Raw genomic sequence first — 23,326 nt, forward strand, 5'->3', positions numbered from 1 at the left:
TTGTCAATTATTCCCATAATATATGACTTACTATGTATGACTTTAATTATGTCAGTATCCATGCACACATTTTCTAAAAAGCTTCTCAGGCAATTTGGACATCCAGCCAAATGTGGAAGACTCCTGAAAGCCAACTGTAGGGGAGATTCATGCATGAGGCTGACCCTTTGCCATGGATGCACAGGGACTGTGTGGAAGTCACCAGAAGTGCAGCCTTCCACTCTCCCACACTCGACCCCTCTCCCGTTACGGCCAACACGTATGTGTATGTAAACAAACACCTCTGCAAACAACAGCAAAAATCACACCATATTTCCTAAGTGTGACTTCAAAAAGTTTATCATGTTCAAGATTCCAAAGATACTTTATCTAGATCAATATATCTATTCATGGATTTAACATCTCCCAATTTTTAAAATTTTCAAGTAGGTTCTATAATTTAAAATGTCATTCCCAAGTATGAACATTTTTCTTGAATCCTGGAGAGAAGATGCTATTGAAAGCAGAGCGAGATGTCCAGATGCCAGTGCACTGCTGAGAATGCTGTCCCTAGCCCTGCTCTGTTCTTACTGCTTCCAGGTTAGGGCTGAAATTGTTCCTCAGGGCTTCCTGAAATAAGGGACTATGCAAATTATGTTCTGAGACAGTCCCCCCAGGGAGCAGTTCATCCACTTCCACACCTCAAGCTGTCTTTGCAGACATCTCTTCAAATCCCCCTACCGTCTCCAGCAATCACTTGGCCCACAGGCTCTCTTTTTGGTAACTTCCCCCCAGGTGTACTTCTAGCTCTATCCAGGGGAAGTAGATGTCTTCCCTAAGAGCAGGCTGCTGCTTGGACCATTCTGCACATTCACTTAGCACCACGTTCTTCAGTAAAGTATGCACAGAGCAGCAATACCTATTTACTGGGACGGCAACCTCACTAGCCGTTATATACACGTCACAGACAGATCTAGTTAGGGACTTAGATAACTTAAATATTCGCAAACCTTACTTCAAGTGGTACTATCTTGAAGCTCTAACTAACTAAACTCCAAAGATACTTAAAAGTCATGGTGAGTATATTCCAGGATCTGAGGGGCTACAACACTGCTATCAGATGAGCCTTGATGGTGTGGCCCAGGGGCAAGGACTATGTGCTACAGATGGAGAAGTCCATCCAAAGTAAGAAGAGCCTTCCAAAAATTAACAGATCTCATCAGTGGTAACTCTGCACGGTCTGGAGAGCAACTCGTCAGAGATGACGCAAGGAGGAAAAAATAAGGAAAAATAAAAAATCAAAAAGTGTGGGCGACAGGGAGCAGAACCAAAAACCCACTGAGATCCTGCTTACCCAAGATGGAAGAGAATCTATGTCTCATTTAAAATCTGTTGAAACAAGATTCTAATTTCTGTATATGGGCTTGGAGGAAAACAAGGCTAGTCCCTAGTCACGGAGTTGCATGAAGTGACCCTGCCTGGGCCAGCAGAGAAGAATGTGGTACATGAGCGGGAGGCAGCACGTTACAGACACCGAACGAGTCCCGAGCATCACGGACTGCAATTCCATGTGCTGGTGGGCACGTGTGCATGTGCACGTCCCAGGAGGAACCAGGCAGCACACGTTCAATCACATGTACAGTGGACCGCATGAAGACCTCATCTCTGACAAAGTCAGAGAAAACATTAATTTATAAAGGAAGGGTCTGAGCGAGGAGAAGGAAGTGAGAATGCATCTGATATGGTGGTGGCAGAAATCGTCATTACGGGAGGTTTTGGTCAGCAACCATTATTACACTTATTCGCCCACTAATATGTGATCAGTAATAATAAAACATTTTATTAAAACAGACAACTCACCGATCAGCCTCAGTATCGATGCTATAATAATATCAGGAGTATATGCAATGTTCGCATGTCCTTTTCTGTATTTTATCCACTTATCCATTACAGGCCACAGCTCTTTACTAAAAAACAACAGAATATACATATACATACACATATATATATATACATACACAAACGTGAAAAGCTTGCATGCTCACCATCACTCAAATATCAACAACTTCAAAATGGTCCATAAGAAATAGACAATTGATAAAGAAGGACTTGTCTTTTTAATTTACTTATTTTTAAGTAGGCTCCATGCCCAATGTGGGGCTCAAACTCACAACCGTGAGATCAGGAGTCGCATGCTCTACTAAGCCAGTCAGGCGCCCCAGAACAAGGTCTTCTGAAGATGTAACCTTTTAGATTAAAAAGAGACCAGACACAGGAAGCTCACACACTCTCCAACCATTCAGATACTTGGGCCCACCCTGACTTAAAAGAAGCCGCAAGTACCTATAGGCTTGGACCTTTATTCTGTTTCCACCCCTTCTATAAGGCTTTGAGTAGGGATGCTAGACAATGTCCCCAAGTCACAGAACTGGAAGAGGTGGGAGTCTGGATTTTCACTGGGGACGTTCCAGACGTGCATGTGGCACCTGTGTTCTAGAAGCCTCTACCATGTCCTCGGAGGAACGCGGAGCTCAGAGGCAACAATCAAACCACACCTTACAAACTCTCTACTGACTGAAAACAGTGCCAGCTCCTCTTTGCTTTCTCTTCCTTCCAAAGTATATTTACTTCTTATATGGTATTTATAGTATTAAAAAGTTAAATGTCAACACACAGAAAAAAAGGTAAATTAAAAGCACCTCAAATTAAGACATTTTCAGATAACATACTCAACAAATTCTGGACTTTTCTTTCGCCATACTTCTCTAGGCGCACAGTATAAACCCAGTGCAGGTGACCACAGCACTGTGGGCTCCGGGTGTGGCGTTGGCTCAGGCACAGATCCCACTCTTCAACACTCTGTCCTCGCTGCCAGCGGGGGTGCCCAGAACCACCTGTGGTGGACTTACTTGTCACCCTGCCTGCTGGTCTCCTCCGAGTCAGGAGACAAGCCCAGAGGAGGCACTCACATCTTTATACAGACAGTACTGGACACACCACACCTCACTCCCTTAGCCAGCAAAGCATGGGAGCTATTCCCATGTCAATATCTAAACATCCACTTACAGCAATTATTTTAATGTGGCAGTACCGTAATTCAATTCCCTATCGTTTGACATTTAGACACATAATCTGTCCCTAGTGTTAAGGAGGAAATGAGAGCCCAGTTTTCCACAGAACACATTCAAGTACCTCCAGGATACAGACTATTAATCCTTTGTGAATCCTCTGTAATGCCACAGCTCCTTTAAATCAGTCTTTCTCAATCAGGCTTCCAAGAAAATTAAGATCTACGGAACAATCACCTGGGTGATGATTTTCTCCGCTCTCCCACCTCCTGTTCTTCCAGAGATAGTATATGGCTAGTGCCAGAATTCTCCATGCATAGAGAAGAGCGGATTCATTACATAAAACAGATGCCTGAGACTAAGCTCCCTCCTGAAACCCAGGTGAGAAGAGCTGCTAACATAGCATTCTTCCTATGTCTGTTCATATGGGTTTCCCAGAGTATCTGAATGTTAGGATCTGATCATGACACTTTCCCCTACACCAGTCATGGAGGGCTGCCTTTCTGGGCACTGCTCTATGAGTTGGGGATGTTCCAGTGAACCCAAACCCCTCCTTCACAGGGGTCGCTGCTCCTTGGGAGAGAGAAAGTAGTAACAGAATAAAAGGAAAGTAAGTTACAGCCACCACAAAAACAAAGCAAGGGGATGTAACAATAATATGTGTCTTTTAATGAGAGTTTTACCAATTTTTACCCAAATCAAATGTTGCTTGTAAAACGTTTCAGTAACCTTCAAGAGCAAAAACAATTCAAACCACAATTCAGCAACCATGTGACAGCCTACCTTCCAATTCAAGAACCCAACTTCCGGTTAGCACAACAGCCTTGTACCTTATAATGTTATCATGTGTCCAAATCCACTTCTGATGGCAGCAGAGCAGGTCAATGGCAAATATGTACTCCCAAGTGTTATCACTTAAGTCTTCCCCAAATTTTTCACTGGGCTGAAACTCCGTTTTTGGACACAACTGTATGGTCAACAGCAGCTTAGAAACCATGAAACCCACATCCACAGGAGCATTCTAGCAAATGCGAAAGAAAAAAGAAAATTTAGAGTTTCAAATATAACACATCTTATGTTAATCATCTCATAAGTAAGAGTGTAATAAGCATTAGATGAATAATCATTTAATTTTAAAAGACACTTTTTGAAAGTTGTATTTGAATAGGAACTATGTTTATCATAGTCCTGTAATATTTGCCCTAAGATGATTATAAGCATAGAGATTGGTAGGCCAGATAAGAAAACTCCAGGCAGGGGGAACCTGGGTGGCTCAGTTGGTTACACATGCCAACTCTTGGTTTCAGCTCTGGTCATGATCTCAAGGTCCTGAGGTCAAGCCTGGGGGTTCCATGCTCCAGACTCTCCCTCTGGCTCTGCCCCAGGGAAGAGGCTTACACACTCGTGCTTTCTAAAAAAATAAATAAAATATTTAAAAAAAAAAAAAAAGCCTCCAGGCAGAAAGCAGAATCTAATCAGGCAGAAAGGAGATAAGCTGCAATACAGATAGAAATGCAAATTTATTTTACCTCAAATCAGAGAAGTTCTAACTTTTTTAAACTTTGAAAAAGTTCTTCCAATTCTATCATCCTCTGACCCTCAATATCAGTCTTTTAACAAAAATTCATAAACTCGAGTCAGCCAGCACCAGACTCCTCACCCAGCATCTTTCACACCTGTGCACATTTGATGCTACACGTCCCGGGAGCCTGAACACTCCTTCCTGTAGCTGAATGTTATCCTTTATGTGATGGACCAGTCTGCTTATGCACTCACCGGACAGACATCTGCACTATCCAGCCCAGGCTACCCGTGAAATGCTGTGAGCATGCATATAACCTGTCTTTGTGTGGACATTAACTTGACATCTCTTGGACAAATACCTAGCTATGGATTTGTAATTTTTTTCTTTCTTATGCTGTTTTTTATTGGGTTCTGTTATTAAAAATAAAAAGGGGGTGCTGGGGTGGCTCAGTCAGTTAAATGTCTGACTCTTGATCTCAGTTCAGGTCTTGATCTCAGGGTCATGAGTTCAAGCCCTGTATTGGGCTCCACAATGGGCGTGGAGTCTATATTAAAAAAATAATTCAATAAATAAAAAATAAACAAACTTGCAAAACATACTAGCAAGACTGAAATTACTTGGTTCTTCAAAAGACTAGGCAAAATTCAGTGGAATCTACACATGCTTTTTATACAGTAAATTATACATCAACATTTCCACTTTTGTGACAACTGAAAACAACTGATTTATCAAGTGTTCCACCTCTAAAACCAAGTTTGGTCATTTTTATTTTGCTAAGAAATCACCCTCAGCTTCCAAGCCTGTCACTACAAAGCTATAGGTGGTGGTCTTCTCCACCTTTCTCCCACGTCTGGAGTCTGTTTTCTTTCTCATTTTTGAAATCCTCAATATTTTCTATTTTCTCTTTTTTCATTAATCTGATCTGGGAGTTCTATGTTTTGCTACTATTTCTTAAAGGCAGTGAGTTTTTTTTTTCTACGTGTTTTTTTGTTCTCTGCTTCATTACTATTACCTTTTAAACTCTATTCCTTTTTTTCTAGATCCCTTGTAGGATCTCAGATATTTAATTTCTAAGATGACAATCAGCCATTCTATTATCTAATAATGAGAACATTTAAACTACCTTAATGAGCTTAAGTTTTATAAAAACTAGAAATCTTTGGTATGAAACGTTTTCCTTTTCAATGACTTTTAAAACATTCATCTTACTTTTGAGTTCCTGTTTATTCCCAGATTGTCCAGGACCATGTATGCCAACTTGCAAGTAGTGTTTATGGAATCTTTGAATTACTTATAGAGAATTTCACTGAATTACTACCAAAGAATTTTGTGTATGGAATCTTTACTTTTTAGGAATTAAAGTTTTCATGTGGCCAAATTCATGACTGGTTTTATAAATGTGCCATAGACATACAAAGAAATATAAATTCTTTCAAGTTTACTTGTTGTATTATTGAATTCCACTGTTCTACTCATTTTTGTGTATCTGATCTGTTGAATTCTGTGACAGAAAATCTGGAAGTCTTATAATGGTATTTTTATCTCAAGTATTACTCATTTTTTTACCTTTGATTTTATATTTTTATTTGATATGATATAGAACAAACACATTTATTGAAATTCTATTCTCTTTATGTCTTTTATCATCAAACTACCATATCTGGTTTCACCGGGACCAGGCCACCAGGAGGCGCCAGTATACAAGCAGGAGCACCAAGCAGGGGCCAGTGCCCTGCAGGAACCTGGGAGGAGGGGGCATGACTGAGGCAGGTCGATGACAGGAGGTGGAAGGGCTCTTCTGACTAAGCTGCTGACCTGAGTCTGATGGTCTCCCCCAAGACGACACTCATTTATCTAGACGAGTTGCTGGAAAGATGTTTACAGTCTTGCTTTTTAACGTTTCCTTAACTTCTGTTTACCAACAGCCCTTTCCTCTACTTCAAGTCGGGGCACCTGGGTGGTTCAACCAGTTGGGTGTTGGGACTCTTGATTTCAGCTCAGGTTAGGATCTTCGGGTTGTGAGCTTGAGCCCAGCATCAGGCTCTCTGCTCAGCACGGAGTCTGCTTGGGATGCTCTCTCTCCCTCTCTCCTGTGTCCCTCCTGTGCTCTCGCTCTCTCTTTAAAAAAAAGAGAAAAGAATTCTCTCTCCCTCTCCCTCTGCCCCCACTCACACTCTTAAAAAAAAAAAAAAGAAAAGAAAAGAAAAAGAAAAAAGTCTATGAATATTAATATCAAAAAGCACAAAAAAGGAAAGCAAAATGACATATAAAATTGCACTACACACATAAGCCAGGATAACTTCAAGAGGAAATTAATACACGGTCATTTAAAAACAAACCAAGGTTGGGACGCCGGGGTGGCTCAATTAAGTGTCCAACCCTTGATTTAGGCTCAGGTCATGATCTCAGTTTCATGAGCTCAAGCCCTGAATTAGGCTCTCTGCCCAGCATGGAATCTGCCTGGGATTCTCCCTCTCCCTCTCCCCTGTGCCCCTCGTGCACTCTTTCTCTAAAACAACAACAACAACAATAACAACAAAAAACAGAGAGATTCTCTCCCTCTGCCATTCCTCCCACACCCACGTGCACACTTTCTCTAAATAAATAAAAAATAAAAAACAAAGATCAACCTCTCACTGAATTCAACATCACTTCTTGGAGTTTACCACTATCAATTCAACCTACAGAGAGTCTCACTAGACCCCAGCTGTAACATTAAAGAACACCAATCTAGATGGTATATTAGCACTCAGTTACCAAAGAGAATCATAAAAAGAGGAAAAGAACACATAAGAACAAAATATTTAAATAAAAATTCCATCAACCAAGAAGAAAAACACAATATTTAGATTTCAAAAAGTCAAAACAGGAAGGAGTTGCAATGCCATTTTCCAGCTCTCCAAGTGCCCACCACAGAAGCCAGTGCTATGCAGCTCCTGTGAACCACCCCCCACACATACACATTCTGTATGATCATCAGTCATAAATTAGTGGACGAAAAAAAATTTTTGGTAAATTACCAAAACACCTACAGCTCCAATCCTTCCCAAAGTGCCTCATGCGCATTTCCCGAACTAAACGCATAAGCTTAGGCTAAAATGGTATTTTAAAGGATCCAAGAGGAAGAGTCCTGTCCCTGAAATGCCTATAACTAACTCAACACGAAACACAAAATTGAGTAAGGACATTCATGTGAGATCCACAAGTAAGGTCTGACAACTGAGAAATAAAAACAAACCTTACCTTTTCCCAGTTGAGAAAGGCTCTCAAACAGTTCCGGACCTCTCCTTTAGCACGTTGCCTGGCAACCAACTGCATCGCCTTATTAATCACCGATTGGGAAATAAATATATCATGCCACATATTTGCAATGAACAAAGTCAGTTTCTCTGACTCTGGAAAATCTATGAGAAAAAAACAAAACAAAACAAAAAAACCTTTATGTCTAATCAAGTGAATAAATTATAAGCTAAGAACGTATTTTTACTTGTGCCTTGCAGGGTCTCCTACCACTGAAGGCGGGTGCCCGAGGAGGCCCTGCTTCGTGCAAATCTGCTTCTTTCTCCCCCAACCCTTTCCCTTTGGCAAACCTTCCTTAACTAGATTTGAAACATAATACCTGGCTAATATACAGCACTGTCTTATGAAATGAGCCATCAAATCCGAACACGAAGCAAAGGCAAGCCTGTCTCTCAGACTTCTGCAACACCAGAACCTCCCCATTCGAGAAGTGTCATTTCAGCCTATTTCTTATGCATTGGAAGACAGAACTCACCTGTGCAACACATAAAAGGCTTTTGATATGAAGAGATGTTTGATACATCATGGATGATAATCTTCTACTGTGAATGCTTTCCCACAGCTGGCTTTGTTTGTTTAATCAACCTAACCCACACGCCGCTCATATACAATAAAAGACACTCTTAAGCAGTCTGATGAATTCTGAAGAAGGAACATGTATGTATAACCCCCACCACAATCAACACACAGAACGTTTCCATCCTCCCAAACCCCATGGTCTGAACCCTTCCGGTGCCTCCCTTCGCCCCAGACACAGACAACCCCCACCCGCTCACTGACGCTGCAAGGTAGCGGTCTTTCCTCCACTGTCCGTCAGTGGATTCGGACAGCACGACTCTCTTCTGTCCGGCTCCCTGACTCAGCAGAATGCTTCTGCGACTCACTGTGCTGCCACCACCTCAGCAGCCCCTCACTTTGTGTGGCCAAGTCGTACTGAGGTGCTGGAGACCACACAGCCATCCTCCCTTCGGCTAACAGACGTCCGTCTCCAGCTGCGGACGGCTGCCCGGGAAGATGCTGCGGGCGTGTGAGCGCCAGTCTAGGGGAGGTACGTCTCTACTTCTGTTAGATAAGGACCTGCGGGTGGGATTTCTGGGTCATACGATAAATGAAGATTTTGATCTTATGAGAAACTGTCCGTGTTTTGCAACTTGGTTGAACCAGTTGACACAGATTTTTACCGTTTGGCAGGAAGCCACATCTTGCGTTTCCAGAGCAGGTAAGTCAAAGCAGACGCTCACAGTCTATTCTGACCTGCTGTTTCGGAGACGGAAAATCCTCCCACCCCAGGACCCCTTTCCACATGCTGCTCCATCTGCCCCGCATCTTCTCCCTCACTTTTTTTTTTTTAAGACTTTTATTTATTTAACAGAGAGACACAGCCAGAGAGGGAACACAAGCAGTGGGAGAGGGAGAGGGAGAAGCAGGCTTCCCGCCGAGCCGGGAGCCCGATGCAGGGCTCGATCCCAGGACCCTGGGATCATGACCTGAGCCGAAGGCAGACGTTTAACCGACTGCGGCCCTCAGGCGTCCCTCCCTCACATTTCTTATAGGCACTCGCTGGTGTCTTCATACCTCAAGTTCAGAAGCCACTCTGACAAGGAGAGCTTCTGTGACCCCTCAGAGTCTCACAAATCCCCCTCCACGGCACAGGCCCTCAAGCGACAGATCCTCAATGGCTGCGTACAATGCATCCTTGAGGGGCAGGGGTAAGTAGGGACAAGACAGAATCCCTGCCCTGACAGAGCACACAATCTGGTAAGGGGAGACAGCAAACAAAAGGGTTCGGGATACAAGGCAAGGGGGGGTGAGCACCATGAAGAAAAAGCCCGGAGCCTGCAGGATGAAGGCCACGGGACTCCCGACAACATGGGGGGACAGCTTCTGAGGGAGAGACCTGCTCCCCATGAGCCTGACGAGAAAGGGGGCTGGCGGTGTTTGACAAGAACAGAACCTCAGTGGGGGCCTAGCAGAGTCCACGCTGCTCGCCTCGCTAGTACCCGCCACGGAGGGAGCCCCACGTGCGCCAGGGCCACGTAACCAGCAAACATGGGCCTCAGCATTCGGGCGTGTCTGCGTCTGGTTCCAGTCACATCCAGGCCCTAACACCTAGCGAGCACCCCAAGAACTACTGCTGAGTCCACCAATGACTGAAAGAGGAAACAAAGAAAGGAAGAGGGCCACAGATGGCAGCCTCGCTCACAGGTGTACACACGACGGGCACACTCCATTCCCCGCTTCTCAAGCCCTGTGAACTCCCTACTAAGGATGAAAAACCTTGTCGAGATAAGACTTTCTGACAGGAATTTAAGCTGCATTTGTTTATCATTTCTCTGTTACAAATGTTCCCACTGAGGATGTCCTATTACAAAGGCTGACTCCTGGGGCGCCTGGGTGGCTCAGTGGGTTGAGCCGCTGCCTTCGGCTCAGGTCATGATCCCAGAGTTCTGGGATCGAGTCCCGCGTCGGGCTCTCTGCTCAGCAGGGAGCCTGCTTCTCCCCCTCTCCCTCTCTCTCTGCCTGCCTCTCTGCCTACTTGTGATCTCTGTCTGTCAAATAAATAAATAAAATCTTAAAAAAAAAAAACAAAAAAAAAAAACAAAGGCTGACTCCTGATCTGCCCCGTTAGTGGGGATGGAAGCAGAGGAAACGAAAAGGGGATCCAGGAGACTCCTCCTTTCCCCCGCCCTCTGGTCCTCTTCTTGCTCCAGGCTCGCTACACCGTTGCGGAGTTCTGCCTTCTCCAGCTTCGGATGCAGCACTGTGGTCTGTCACTGACTTTACAATCATTCCCTTATCTCGGCGTCGCCAGCATCTGACTCTTCAGTAACTACACCAGGAGGAGACAAACACGCAGCGATGAGAGACCCTGAATTATGTACCCGTGGAAGTGTGTCTGTTGACAGAAGCACGTGTGTGTCACGTAAATTCTCCCACTGAAAACCAGGCAGGGCGTGGGACAGCTAAGGCTCTTCATGGCCTCTGATAAACGCCCAAACATTCACGCTGTTTTGAAAGATACACCGCAAACACTTAGCTGCAAACACAGATCCAAGCGTAACAATGAGGTAAAAAGGAAGAAGCGGGCTTCCAACACAGAAATGTCACTACCTAAACGTACCTTCCTTAAGTAGGCTGTAGCAAAACAAACGAGCTCTTTCCAAGTCCCCAAGTTGCCGACAGATGCCCACATACACTCTGCAGAGGGCGTGAATGTAATTGCGCTCCATGGAGATCTTCTGAATTTTCAGTTCTGAGAGAATAGAGTGCAGCAAGCACTCCGCTAAATGCTAGGTTTGAGAAAAAGAAAAGAAAAGGTAATGTACGCTTGAATTGCTTCTGTCTACTAAATAGCTAACGTTACAAAACTGAAGTAGGGCCCTAAATCTCGCACTCTATCAGCCAGCAGAAAAGAGCGGTCACTGTGGCAAACCACCTGCTTTTACTCAGCCCAGTGACCCACCCCCCCAATCCCCTTGCTGGGTGTGGGGGGCAAGAGGTCCAAACCTGCAGGCTGCCTGCAGGTGCCAGGGGCCCTGTCCGAGCACGTCCGTCTGCCTGCTGCCACGCCAAACAAGTATACTTCCTTGGTTTGGGCTAAAATAATTTTGTGTGTGTGCATTACACTCACTCTACATCCTTCTCCCATTCCTGTTTTCTGGATTCTGATGTGCCTACACACTTATCCTGTTTAGGTCTTAAAAATACTGGGCAAAATTTTCCTACTTAAGAAGAAGGGCATTAAATAATTTGACCCATTTGTTCATCTGAAAATAAATTATCTTTCCAAAGTGACATGTATTACTTTCTATACTTTCTGAAAGTAAGCAATCTACAAAAAACACATACGTATTGTTACCACTATGACTCTCAGGATGTGCAGATAACCAACACAGTGCGATCCATGAGACACTGGAAAAAATCCACACACGGTGTCGACATGGGAACTTGGAAAATACAACCTTAGAGAAGTCCGAACACACCGGCTGTGTGAATCTGCACAGTGTTCCCACTGTAACTGTTCCCATCTTGAAACCAAGATCTGTTCCTGTTTTATCGGTGGCAGATATTAAAGGAGGCGCAGGGGCACCCCCTGCTCTCACTCTGGAAGGTGTTCAGACTCTCAAATGTGCGTGTACTGTTCACAGAAAAGAAAGGCTCCATTACAGGAGATTAATTTGATGCTTTGGAGCAAATCATTTTGAGCTTTTAATCATGCCGGAATTGATGGGAAATATGCAACTGTAGTCCTGACAATGGCTTTTATTTCTTCAAAATTTTAAGGTATTTGATGAATACAAATGATCAGATCGCCAGTGTCTTTTCACAACTCAAGTATACAAAATGCTGACTAGAAACAAAGTATAGGTCACAATGTTTATATGAATATCTATTTCTGAAATAAAGTTTCCGTTCAGAAACTTTGCTGAGAGCAGACAGCCTGTCTCAAGACATGAATTCCTAGTGCTCCTACAGAAGAGCAACCACGTACCTTTTTGGTTGTGCTAAATTCATGAACAACTTCCTTCTCTTGATCTCTCATGACAGGCTTTTTGGAGATATTTCCCACATACACGTGACTTCGAATGACAGGTAAGAGATCAAAAGACGACTCTGCGATCTTCTTCAGTGCATCAGCTATGGCTTTGTCATGGGACTCTACAGTTTCTTTTGGGTTTGGAGGCAGCTGTGAAACCGCACTGACGGTCAGAGGAGAACTTTCTTCCTCTGCAGCCACAGCTTCAGTTTGAGGGAGGCTCCTCCGGAGGGCCTTGCTGACTCCTTCTGTAGTGGGGCCCCCAGCTTCTGGTTCTGGGGACCCGCTGTCCAGCCGCAGTCTTTTGGCGCTCCTCAGTGTAGATGCAGACAACGTCCTTTTCCCCCCTGCATCCTGGCGAGTCCCCCCGTTTCTGGACTTCTCCTGACTACAGTCACTCCCTGAGCTGCCCCCTGTCTTAACAAAGGCGGTGGATGTTGAGGTGATTGCCTTGAATCCTGTGAGAGCACTGACAGGCCCTGCTAAGCTCTTACGGTCTGCAGGAGGACCTCGAGCGAGCTGAATGTTCCCTTTGAGAATGTTGAGGGTGCGGGCCCTGGCAGACAGCTCTGGGTACATGGTGTCGAGGATTTTAACGGAATTCTCCTGGGGTCCAGCCACAGCCGTGTGGGCAGATGCCAGAGGCGGGAGGCGGCCAGGCACAGGGAGGGCATGCTTTGGGGTGGCAGCACAAAATTGCAAGGGTGATGACAATATCCTCTCGCCGGCCAGTGCAGCAGATGGGGACGGAGATGTGCATGGGGGAGAGAGGCATCCCGGCTCTTCCGGCAAAGGAGACATCACAGGAGGCACAGGGAGTTCACACAAGGGAGAAATCTGGCCGAGAGGAGAGGTAGGTGAGGAGGGAGAGGAAGTTGCCAGCAGCGGAGAAACTGGCTGCGAAGTCCTTGGAGGTGTAGCGACCAGAGGAGCCAGCAAGGGCGGCAGAGGGGGCCCCACCTCCTGCCGGATTTTACTCAGGGTATCAGAACAATCTGTAGGAGTTGATGTGTCAGCATTGGCTAGAATGGTCTGAGTTTGATTTCTCTGAGTTTTTGCGTTCTCTCTTTCTCCTGAAAATGACTGAGAACCTTCATTCTGATTAGTTTCAACTCGGCTTGATGCCAAAGCCTTTGCCGGCTTGTTTGATGGATCTTTGTTTGAAATCTTTGATCGATTCTTATTTTTGCTGAATGGCTCTAGTTTCGAGTTAAAATACGTGTGATCAGATGCAATGGTCTGAGACTCAAAGTTCTGATCATAGATTTCAGAACTAATCCTTACGCTAGGTTTGACAGGCCTGTTACGCAAACGACTTTTATCAAAGTTGGTGCTCTGGCTACTGCTGGAAATTTCCTCTTGGGCACATGATAGGTTGCTGCCGCACTGGGGCTCCTGAAATGGAGGGCCAGGGTGACCTGTCTCTGGGGACTTCTCCATGGAAGTAAGGGAAATGAAGCCAGCTCCCAGGCCTCCTCTATCTGGGGAAACAGGGATGTCTTCGGGAGTATCACACAGTATGACCTGGTCCACATTTGGCATGAGAGCTACCCCATTTATGATGGTCCAGTGGTCCCCCTTTTCAATGACGAGATTTTGATCCTTATTGATGAGCACGTTTATGACTTCGGAGGTCACTGTTGATATCTGGCACTGAAACGTCGTTTCTGCCCCCTCCTCAGCACTGCCCTCTGTGGTCTGCCCCGCCACAGAGTCAGAGCACTGGGGGGAGGACTCTGCCCCACCGCGGATCGGGCTGGTGACATCGGGAACACCCTCAGGACTGCCTGGAGTGACTTCGTTACTCGATGAGCCGCTAGCAGGAGAACAGCCCTTGCCAGTCATGCTGGCTACTGGAGGGGATGTACCTGAAGGGTGTGGTGGGAAGCCACTCGCCCCCTGAGGGGGAACATGCTCTCTGACAGGCTCACTGGTCACGCCATCATGCGTATTTGAGAGCACTAAGTCAGCAGCGTCTTTTCCAGGAGAGCTCTCACAGCTGGCCTGAAGCTCCCGTCCAAACCTGGTGAGCACCTCAGACAGCGTTTCCAAGGAACGCCGCGTGAGCTGCCCCGTGCTCTTTAGAGGACCGTCATCTTCCTCGGATTCAACCCACTCTTCGGAGGTTTCAAGGGTTTCTTCTTCACAGAGCTGCTTTCCGTACTTTCCTCCTGAGAGTTCACCTGGCTTTAAGTCTTTGTTCATTTCTTTATGCAGGGTTCCTTTGCTAGAACATTCTGAAACAGAGTCCCCTGAACTGTAGTCTCTTAACTGACAACTTTCAAGAAACATCACGACCTCTGATGTAGAGAGCCCGTCGATCTCAGAAAGAGTACTGATGTTGAAGTCCTGCAGCGCGGAGGTCAGACAGCCCACCTCGACGGAAGGCCGGGTCTCGGCTGCGCCAGCACCTGGGGCTCCTAAACCTCTTCTGGAGGCGCGGGCAGCCCCCTGCGGTCTGTCCCCCAGCGCGGCTTCGGGCTCACTCTCCGCCTCGCTGCAGCTAGGTGCCTCACTCTCCTCCACCTCTGTGTCGCCACCTCCTGCCTCCCGAATGCCCGTGTAACAACACAGAGGCCCAGCGAGAGCACTCGCGGGGACAGCACGCGTCTCTTCATCTTTTCTGAGGCTCGCCGATAGGGGAGCCGTCCCTGTGGTGCCTGGACCTTCCGGAGAAGCTCTGCCAGGAGTCTGAGATGGCAGCTCTGGGGACTCCTGCAGGCTCGGGCGGACACGGGGAGAGCCCTCCGGGATGGCCAGAGCCTCGCTACCAGATCTGCCCGTGCCCCCATAGGGCACTCTGTCAACAGCGAAACTTCTCGACACTGGCACTTCTGGAGCGGGACGGAGTCGGTCCCCATCCAGCCCAGACGAGTCCAGATTCGCGGCATGAAGGAGCAGACTTTGCTTCGGCACTGCTTCCTGTGCTGAGGCTTCGGTTGTGACATCTTGGTTTGGGACAGGGATGTTTTTAGGAGAGAAAGATGGTTTGCTATTTGTGGAACAATGAGAACTTCCGACTGGTGAAGAACCACTTGGAAAACTGAAATTTAATTTTCTCCATGAGGCAGAAACTTGTGGCGAGGTCCCTTCATTAGCAGCCGCTCCCTGGGAAGCCCACGCCGTGTCCTCTCTTTCTCCGCCACGTCTGGCTACAGAGGACGTGGGAACAGCCCCAGGACCGGCACGTGCTGCCACAAAGGGAGGCTCAGTCCTCTGCTGCCTCCAGGGTTCCAGTCTAGCGCTCTGCACTGTGTCGGGCCGGGCCTGCTTGGTGATCACAGACACTTGGTTAGGTAACAGTGATGTAGCAGCCCTGAGCCCCACAGGGTTATTTTCTGAGGCAAGTTCAGGCTTGGATGTGGACCGTCTACTTTCTAAGGATGATGCTGCCTTTTGTACCTGATGGTTAGTCTTCTGTTCGGGTTCTGACTTAGCCCTTAGCCTTTCTTCCCCACCTCTCCTTAACACATCACTATGGTGCCATGAAGGGCTTTTAAAACCAAACCCACCCTTGGTCAAGCCATGCTGAGGCTCTAGCAATGGTGTAGAATCTGCCTTAGTCAGGGGGAGCTCAGTTCTGGGACCCTGGCTTCTGCACTGTGCCTCTTTCATAGCTGTTATAAATACTGACTGTGCAAGTGAACAGACTTTGGGAATGCCTTTCAAAACATCTGTGGACTCGACCTCACTGCTGCTCTGATTATTAAAATGTGATGCTCCCAACTCAGGGCTCAAAGCACACAAGCTATTCTCCAGATGGTTCTCTCCGGCAGGACACTCTGGGGGCTCAGGCTGCAGATCTAGCACGTTCAAGGTTTCAGCTTGTAACTTCTGTTCTGAGTGGTGCAGTTCCCTAGCGGTAACTTTAGCAGGAATGTGTAGGTCATGAGCATACTTTAATCCAGAGGAAGATGGGGAGTCACTGCAGACAGACGATGCTCCCGAGGTAGAAGAGGAAGAAAGGCTGGCATCAACATGGAGCCCTGTGGCACCCGCTGCATCATCTGCATCGTCCTCTGGTTCAGGCGATGCTCCCAAAATGAAGCCTTGAACATCTCGCTCCTTTCCCAATACTCTACACATTCCCTGGAAGTGGTCAGAGATCGACAGATGATCTGATTCAAGAGGGATTTCATTAGTTAGTGTCCACTTAGTAAACTGTGATTTGGGTGATCCTATCATTTTGGATAGTAGGGTTTTTCCTTCAGATTCCATGAGTTCACTGAATGGCCTCTTGCCGAGGGGAGAGGAACACATGTCGGACTTCCGGAGGGCCGCTCCCCTGCCTTGTGCCTGGCTGCCAGACGACGTCTCAACACACATGTTTCTGATGGGTTCATGAAGTGTGTTCTCAGTCTGCACAGACTTATCCACCTCCCTAACCTCTCTCTGTCTTTGTGCCTCATCTAAAATGGCTCTTCTCCCGTCACTCGTGGACTCAGATGACACCATCCAGTGTTTCTCGCGAGCTACAGAGTATGCGGCTGAAGGCTCTCTCAGCGTTGCTGTGAACGTCCCAAACCCGACAGCTGTCACTTCATTTACTTCCAATGTAGTCAGAGCCTGGGTGGCTTCGTGTGATTTGAGCTTTTCCTCCCAGGTACCATCACTTCCTTTACTTTTTCTGGATGAACCAAAATACTGTGATTCAGACGTCTCATCTTCTGAAACAGACTCAGCAGAATTTCTATGTTGGGACAATTCATTATCACTGGAATCTGTATACTCTCCGAAGTATGTTTCCTTGAAAATGAATGAGTTATTCTTATTAGTTAAATGTTAACTAAAATGATTAAACATACCTAACAATTAAATGCCTTGAAACGCGATTCTTATGAAATACTAATTGGACCGACTACATATAACAATCAATTAAATGCATTCTTGAAGAATCCTTTCAGACACAGCCAAGGAAAGGGTAGCTCCCTGTCCGGAAGCTGCCAGCAGGGACACGAGCTGCGGTCTGAGCAGCCAGCTGCCACCATTCCTAGACCCGTCTCCCCGAGCTCCCCACACTCCCACCGCACGCTCCTCCCACAACAGACACAGCCAGGATTAGCCTGTCCTCCAAAGGGCCAAACATTCCTACTCTCCGGCTCTTCCTCCCCGTTTCCTGGCACCGAACATGTCCAACTCCGGCTGCACAGCCTTCCACCCCCTGCTTCCAGGTCACTCCTCTGCAGGCGTCCAGCTCCAGCACAGCGGAACTAGCTACTACTCCGGGGAGCGACCTCGAAGTACCTCCTGCAGAAATGTCCTCGTACGTAGGCTGCATCTGGGATGCCGCTACCGAGCGAACGAGATCTACCTCTTTCAACAGTATGCACACTGACACTGCTCCTTCCCACACAGCCCTCTCCCCACCTCCGCTCCAGAAACCCCCCACACCCCAGGGCAGCCCCTGCTGTCTTGGCTGAACTGACCCCGTCACATGGCGCAGCAGGAGAGCTAGCTCCTCCACCGCCTGGCCTCCTTCTGAGCACCACGCTCATGGTTCTAAAATCCTATTGCACGTGTCCCCCTGCAAGCCTCATGCATGCCCTGCATCCCCAGCTGACACTGACACGGCACCCCCCGCCCCGCCCCCCGGAGCAGGGCTGCTGCTTTCCTTTGCTATTTTGCAGCATCCTCGCCTCCTCCACCTCCGCAACCACCACACTAAAAACCTCACCAAATGCTGCTCATCAGCCTCCTAACGTTTCTCAAACCAACCCCACCTCTTAGACGGCAGTGCCGCTGCGGGGATGAGATGTCGAGAACGCTGGAAGCGGCTGGTTCAGTCAGGGATATCCCCCCTATGCTCCCACCCCTGTCCAGATTATCCCCACTCCCTACTCGATCACACAGAGGCTCAACGGAAACTTGCAACTGAACGTCTATCATTAAATCCACTTGCCAGATCCACCATGGACTGCCTACTGCCCTCACGATAAAATGGAAAGTCCTAAGGACACAGACAGCCTCTGCTGACATGGTAGGCGTGAACGTTCTCTGGCACAAGCTCACCTTCAGTCCCATGACCATGTGTAAAGAGGTCCTCCACCTGAAGCACCCCACCCTCTTGAACACTCAGCTGGGTCCTGTCTTCCCGGAGCATCCCTGCCCTCCTTGGCCTCCCTCAGGAGCTAGCCTCTGGCCTGGGTCCTCTCCAGCTGGTGTGCCCTGCAGTCTCTACCACAAACGTTCGATCACCTGCTCCCTCCCCCGCCCAACTGCCACACAAGATCCAGCCAAGTGGTAACCATGGACTAAGTCACATCCATGTTCCCAGGCCGAGCGCGGCCCTGGAACGGAACAGACATACACTGCTTCCTGAAAAAAGGGAGTGACTCAAAGCAATGCATTTATCTGCTCCTTAAGCCAAAAAGCATACAAATCAGCTTCATCAAGACTTAACTCCCTAATAATTTACAATAAACCATTCTGCAAACACATGAAAAGTTGATGAAGTCATCAAACAGAAGTGGGGGATCTGGCAAACACAGGTTAATGGGCATGTGTGCTACATACATGGATCCCCCATCTCCGAAAAGCTCCAGGCCTGCACCCATGCCTTGCATTCATGCATTAGGTTCCAGGCAGCAGAGAGAAGAACAACTAGAACACAGTCCTCCCACGGGGGAATGTGAATTAGGTTGCGGATAAAGACACACAGAATGTAACCATAAGTGAGCGTGTCATGTGCTCCACGTTGTTCTAAAGAGCATGGGCATGCCCTAGTCAATTCTCACATCTGCCCCAAGAAAGTCTGGTTTGAATATCACTGAGCAGCACTCCCTGAATATAGCCAATGTGTCAGCGTGGGCAACGTGGCCGCATGAGAACTCAAATGCCAAGTGCAAACTCACAGGCGCCAGTGAAGAAGGTAACGTGCTCAGGGGTGGTAGGGACACCAGAGGGGGTGACGGCACTGGAGACAACAGAGGAGGGGGAAGTCTGAAGAAGTCAACTGCAGCCTGGAGGTCTTCATCGAAACAGTGATCACGATCAGAGAAGTCAGTACTGTCCTCGTCAGTCCTCGGCACCTCAAGCTCAGGATGCCGGCCCTCGTTAGAAACGTGGTCATTACAGTGCGCGGCTCCACTGTGCCCGTGTCTCCCCACATGTCTACATGCAGAGAAGTCGCCCTCTATTTCCATGGACAGTTCTGCCAGGCACGTCTGCACAGCTGCGGCTCGGAGCGGCCTGCCTCCTGCTGGAGGGGGCACAACCTCGTCCCTGGACTCTGTGGGCCCGGGGTTTTCTTTGGCAGATTTCTCTGTGGGAGAAAAAAAGTGAGTATCAAATATCTATAACATCAAGAAAACTTTAAAAAATTACCCTAAGTATTCAAAACGCCAGCTTTATTGAAGAAACCCAAAAAACAAGAACATTTTTTAAAAGACACCCAATCCCTTTCTACTGAATAATCACTCTCTAAGACCTGAACACATTTCATGTAGGTACACTTCCCTCACAACAAGCAGGACAAGGAGAAGGGCAGGTGGGTAGAGGTGATGCCCTGTGGCCCACGGGCCTCAGGGCGCACAGGTGGAAAGGCATCTCGGTGGCGGGAACGGGCCTCGTTGGCACACTCCCCATTTCAGTAACTATCTTTCCACACAACCAGCAGCATTCGGAGACACATCTTTGTGCAGAGAGACTAACAGGGAACACAATTTCCTCTGTCTGAAAAACAATAAAAAATCAGGCAACAATCAAGCCTACCCAATAACCACATTTGTACAATGCTGCAATGAAGAAACTCAACTAGGTCATATACATGCGTTGCATTGCGGTGCAATGGGAAAGTTACTGTAAAAAACCAGTGGTTTGGGGGTCTTGATTTTGATGAACTGCGGTGGTGCTAATTATCAGTGAAGATATTTGTGTCCTGGGAAATAACCACAAATAACCATTTGTCATACTCGAAAGCTGTACATAAGGACTGAAGGCTCCCTGGAGAAGTGACTGACTATAGGGCTGGGGAGTGGAAAATACAAACAGGGCCTGAAACATCTTACAGAGCCAGAAAGAAGTTCTCAAAACAGATTGGGGTATGCCTCAGGGGCCCAGAAGCCAACCCGAAAACAGTCCCAATAGCCAAAGCTGGAGCAATATGAATGATGAAATAAATAAAAGTTATGAAGTATAGAGCAGAGAATAAAGAGTTCCAATTAATGAATGTAGAAGGAACAGAGAATTATAAAAATCACTATCAGACTAGGCACTAATCGTAGCATGCAGGCTTCATCGGTGGATGCTAGAATCAGCGGGCCAGAGAGGGAGAAAAAGTGACTAACTACAGAGCATCCACTTGTCTCTCTCAAGATAATTCACAGTAACTTAACACTGGAGAAGCCTGGCAGACACCACCTTAAACAAGCGCTTCCGCTGTCACCCCATGTCATCCATCTCGCCATTCCCTCCCAGGTACAATGTCCCGAGTAGAGCACAAGGGCACCACTGCGGAGTTTTTGCTGGAAAGAGTCAAACTTCACTTAATACGAGAAAACAGGGGGCGCCTGGGTGGCTCAGTGGATTAAGCCTCTGCCTTCAGCTCAGGTCATGATCCCAGGGTCCTGGGATTGAGCCCCATATCGGGCTCTCTGCTCAGCAGGGAGCCTGTTTCCTCGTCTCTCTCTCTGTCTGTCTCTCTGCCTACTTGTGATCTGTCCGTCAAATAAATAAATAAAATCTTAAAAAAAAAATGAGAAAACAGCACACAAGACAAAACTGATAGGTTTCCTATGAAATGATGCTTCCTCTCTGAAAGTGGGGAAGTCAGGAGACAAAGTGACACAGATGAACCACCAGATCTGGGGGCGGAAAGGCAGAAGGCTGCTAGGTGCAAGGTGGGCTCCGGGGGCCAACACGTGCCCAGACACATCCATGTGAGCTTTCACTTAGCTAATCATCTTGCACCAAGGGTTAAATTTAGGGGAATCTGGATGAGGAGTCTAAGAGAATTCCCTGCACTATTTTTGTAAACCTTCTCACATAAAAACAAAAAATTACAAAAAAAGAGTCTGTTTTAGGATTGAAGATTCCCGGGCACCAAATAAATAAATAAATAAATAAAAGATTCCAGGGCACCTGGGTGGCTCAGTGGGTTAAGCCTCTGCCTTCAGCTCAGGTCATGGTCTCAGGGTCCTGGAATCGAGGCCCGAATGGGGCTCCCTGCTGAGCAGGGAGCTTCCCCCTCTCTCTCTGCCTGCCTCTCTGCCTACTTGTGATATCTATCTGTGACAAATAAATAAATAAAATCTTAAAAAAAACACAACAAATGATTAAATGGGGAGCCCTTTTAATAACATCTTAAACAACATAAAACCAAATGCCTAGAATAAAACACGGCTACTAGCTGATGAAGCTGAGAAAAGGCCTGGGCTACTTCTGCCCGAGCAGATGAGGACTTGGACCATGAGCCTCGGAGGCTGGCTCAGGAGACCCAGGTGCCACCTGCTTAGATCAGCAGTGCCACCACACGGCACGTGACAACTGACTGAACAGCGCCCCGTCCAACAGGCCTCTCTCCATCTCACAAAATCTCACGGAGTCGAGCACAAATGAGAATCAGCAACTTGCCTGGTAACACTTTTCTGAGGAACTCTGCCTTCCGGAGCTTGAGAGAGATAACTAGGTACACGTCGCTACAGACTCAGATCCTAGCAATCTGTGAACTCATAAGAAACCAGTATAATGGAAAAAAAAAAAAAAAAAGTTAAGTAAGGAGCACTTTAATCTTTATGCATGACAGCTACTTTCTCCCCATCCACTCTGGGATGACTAATACCTATTTCCAAAGCGTAAATCCTCAGTAGGGTGTAACTGAGAACGTGGCAGAAGGTCTCCACAGCTTCGCCTGCAGATCAAGACAGCCCACAGATGAAGCCAAACCTGAAAATCAGCAGACAGTGCTGCAGAGTACTCATCTGATATGACAGCATGAAAGGAAACCACTGCTTATCGAACACCACCAGTATTCTAAAGGAGACAGCGAATGTACAGCAGATAGTTCAACCAGAGGAACTGCTTACAAAAGTAAATCCAATGAGGCTGCTACTGGACAGAGGACACCGTGAAATGATTCGGAAAGCACCATGCCTCCCCAGTCCTCTGCACGTTCCTGCCACATGCACTCCACCATGTGTCCTTCCAGCTTCCTCGCACGTCCTCTGATGAAAGCCACCATTAGAACAGCACAAACCAAATGCACTTACTGAGACGAGAAGCCACGCTGAAGGGGAAGGAGCTCTGTAACTGAAAGTACCCGTTCCAATTTATCTCATTCTTCCAATGGCAGATTTAGGAGGCAGCAAAGGCTGAAGGCATACAATGCCCACAGTAAACATTTCTACTTCCATACATGAAATGTACTTCTGGAAGCTTCTCTCTCACCTGTGATGCACCGGCTGCCTTCACCAGGTAGTCTGTGTGTTGTGTTTATGCAGAGCCAGAGCTCCTTCAGAAGTAGCTTTACTTTTCCTGCACAAGAGAGTAGAGTATTAATGACATGTCATTTGGCTCAATCTACAAAAGGCCAACACACGCTCCTGGGACATCAGGATTTCTTAGGGGCTGGGGAAACAGCTAGTGACCAAGACTTCTTCCCCAACCACTGTGCATAAATAGCTAAGCTGCTGATGGGAAGGCCTGCAACGCTCCAGCTGAACGATGAAGACAGGCTTGTTTTTTCCCCAAGGGTGAGGAGAATGGGAGGGCACAAGACTCATAAGACCAAATCTACTTGCTGGTAAAAGTCTATCACCTCTTTGTATGAATGGACCAAATACACATTCTTGGCACTTTCTACAGAAAGTGATTAAGAGATGAGGGACAGAAGCACAGATATAATGTCTGATATAAGAAATATTGGCTCTACGTTTACTGCAAACAACAGCAGAAAACACCCCTCGGTGACATGAGGGTGTC

General features: G+C 47.1%; 1 protein-coding gene across 1 annotated transcript in view; it reads right to left on the reverse strand.

Annotated features, from left to right (window-relative positions):
- ICE1 (interactor of little elongation complex ELL subunit 1) overlaps positions 1–23,326 on the reverse strand; it is a 64,625-nt gene that overhangs the window by 12,095 nt on the left and 29,204 nt on the right. Inside the window, exons 10-16 of the mRNA XM_080805025.1 lie at positions 22,793–22,879; positions 19,261–19,670; positions 12,365–17,155; positions 10,994–11,162; positions 7,816–7,976; positions 3,878–4,068; positions 1,840–1,946 (exon numbers count right to left, since the gene is read on the reverse strand). Of these exons, the coding sequence (XP_080661151.1) occupies positions 1,840–1,946; positions 3,878–4,068; positions 7,816–7,976; positions 10,994–11,162; positions 12,365–17,155; positions 19,261–19,670; positions 22,793–22,879 (5,916 nt within the window). The remainder of the gene's footprint in view (positions 1–1,839; positions 1,947–3,877; positions 4,069–7,815; positions 7,977–10,993; positions 11,163–12,364; positions 17,156–19,260; positions 19,671–22,792; positions 22,880–23,326) is intronic.

Source organism: Martes martes (genome assembly GCF_963455335.1).
Source record: "Martes martes genome assembly, chromosome: 5".
Lineage (NCBI taxonomy): Eukaryota > Metazoa > Chordata > Mammalia > Carnivora > Mustelidae > Martes > Martes martes.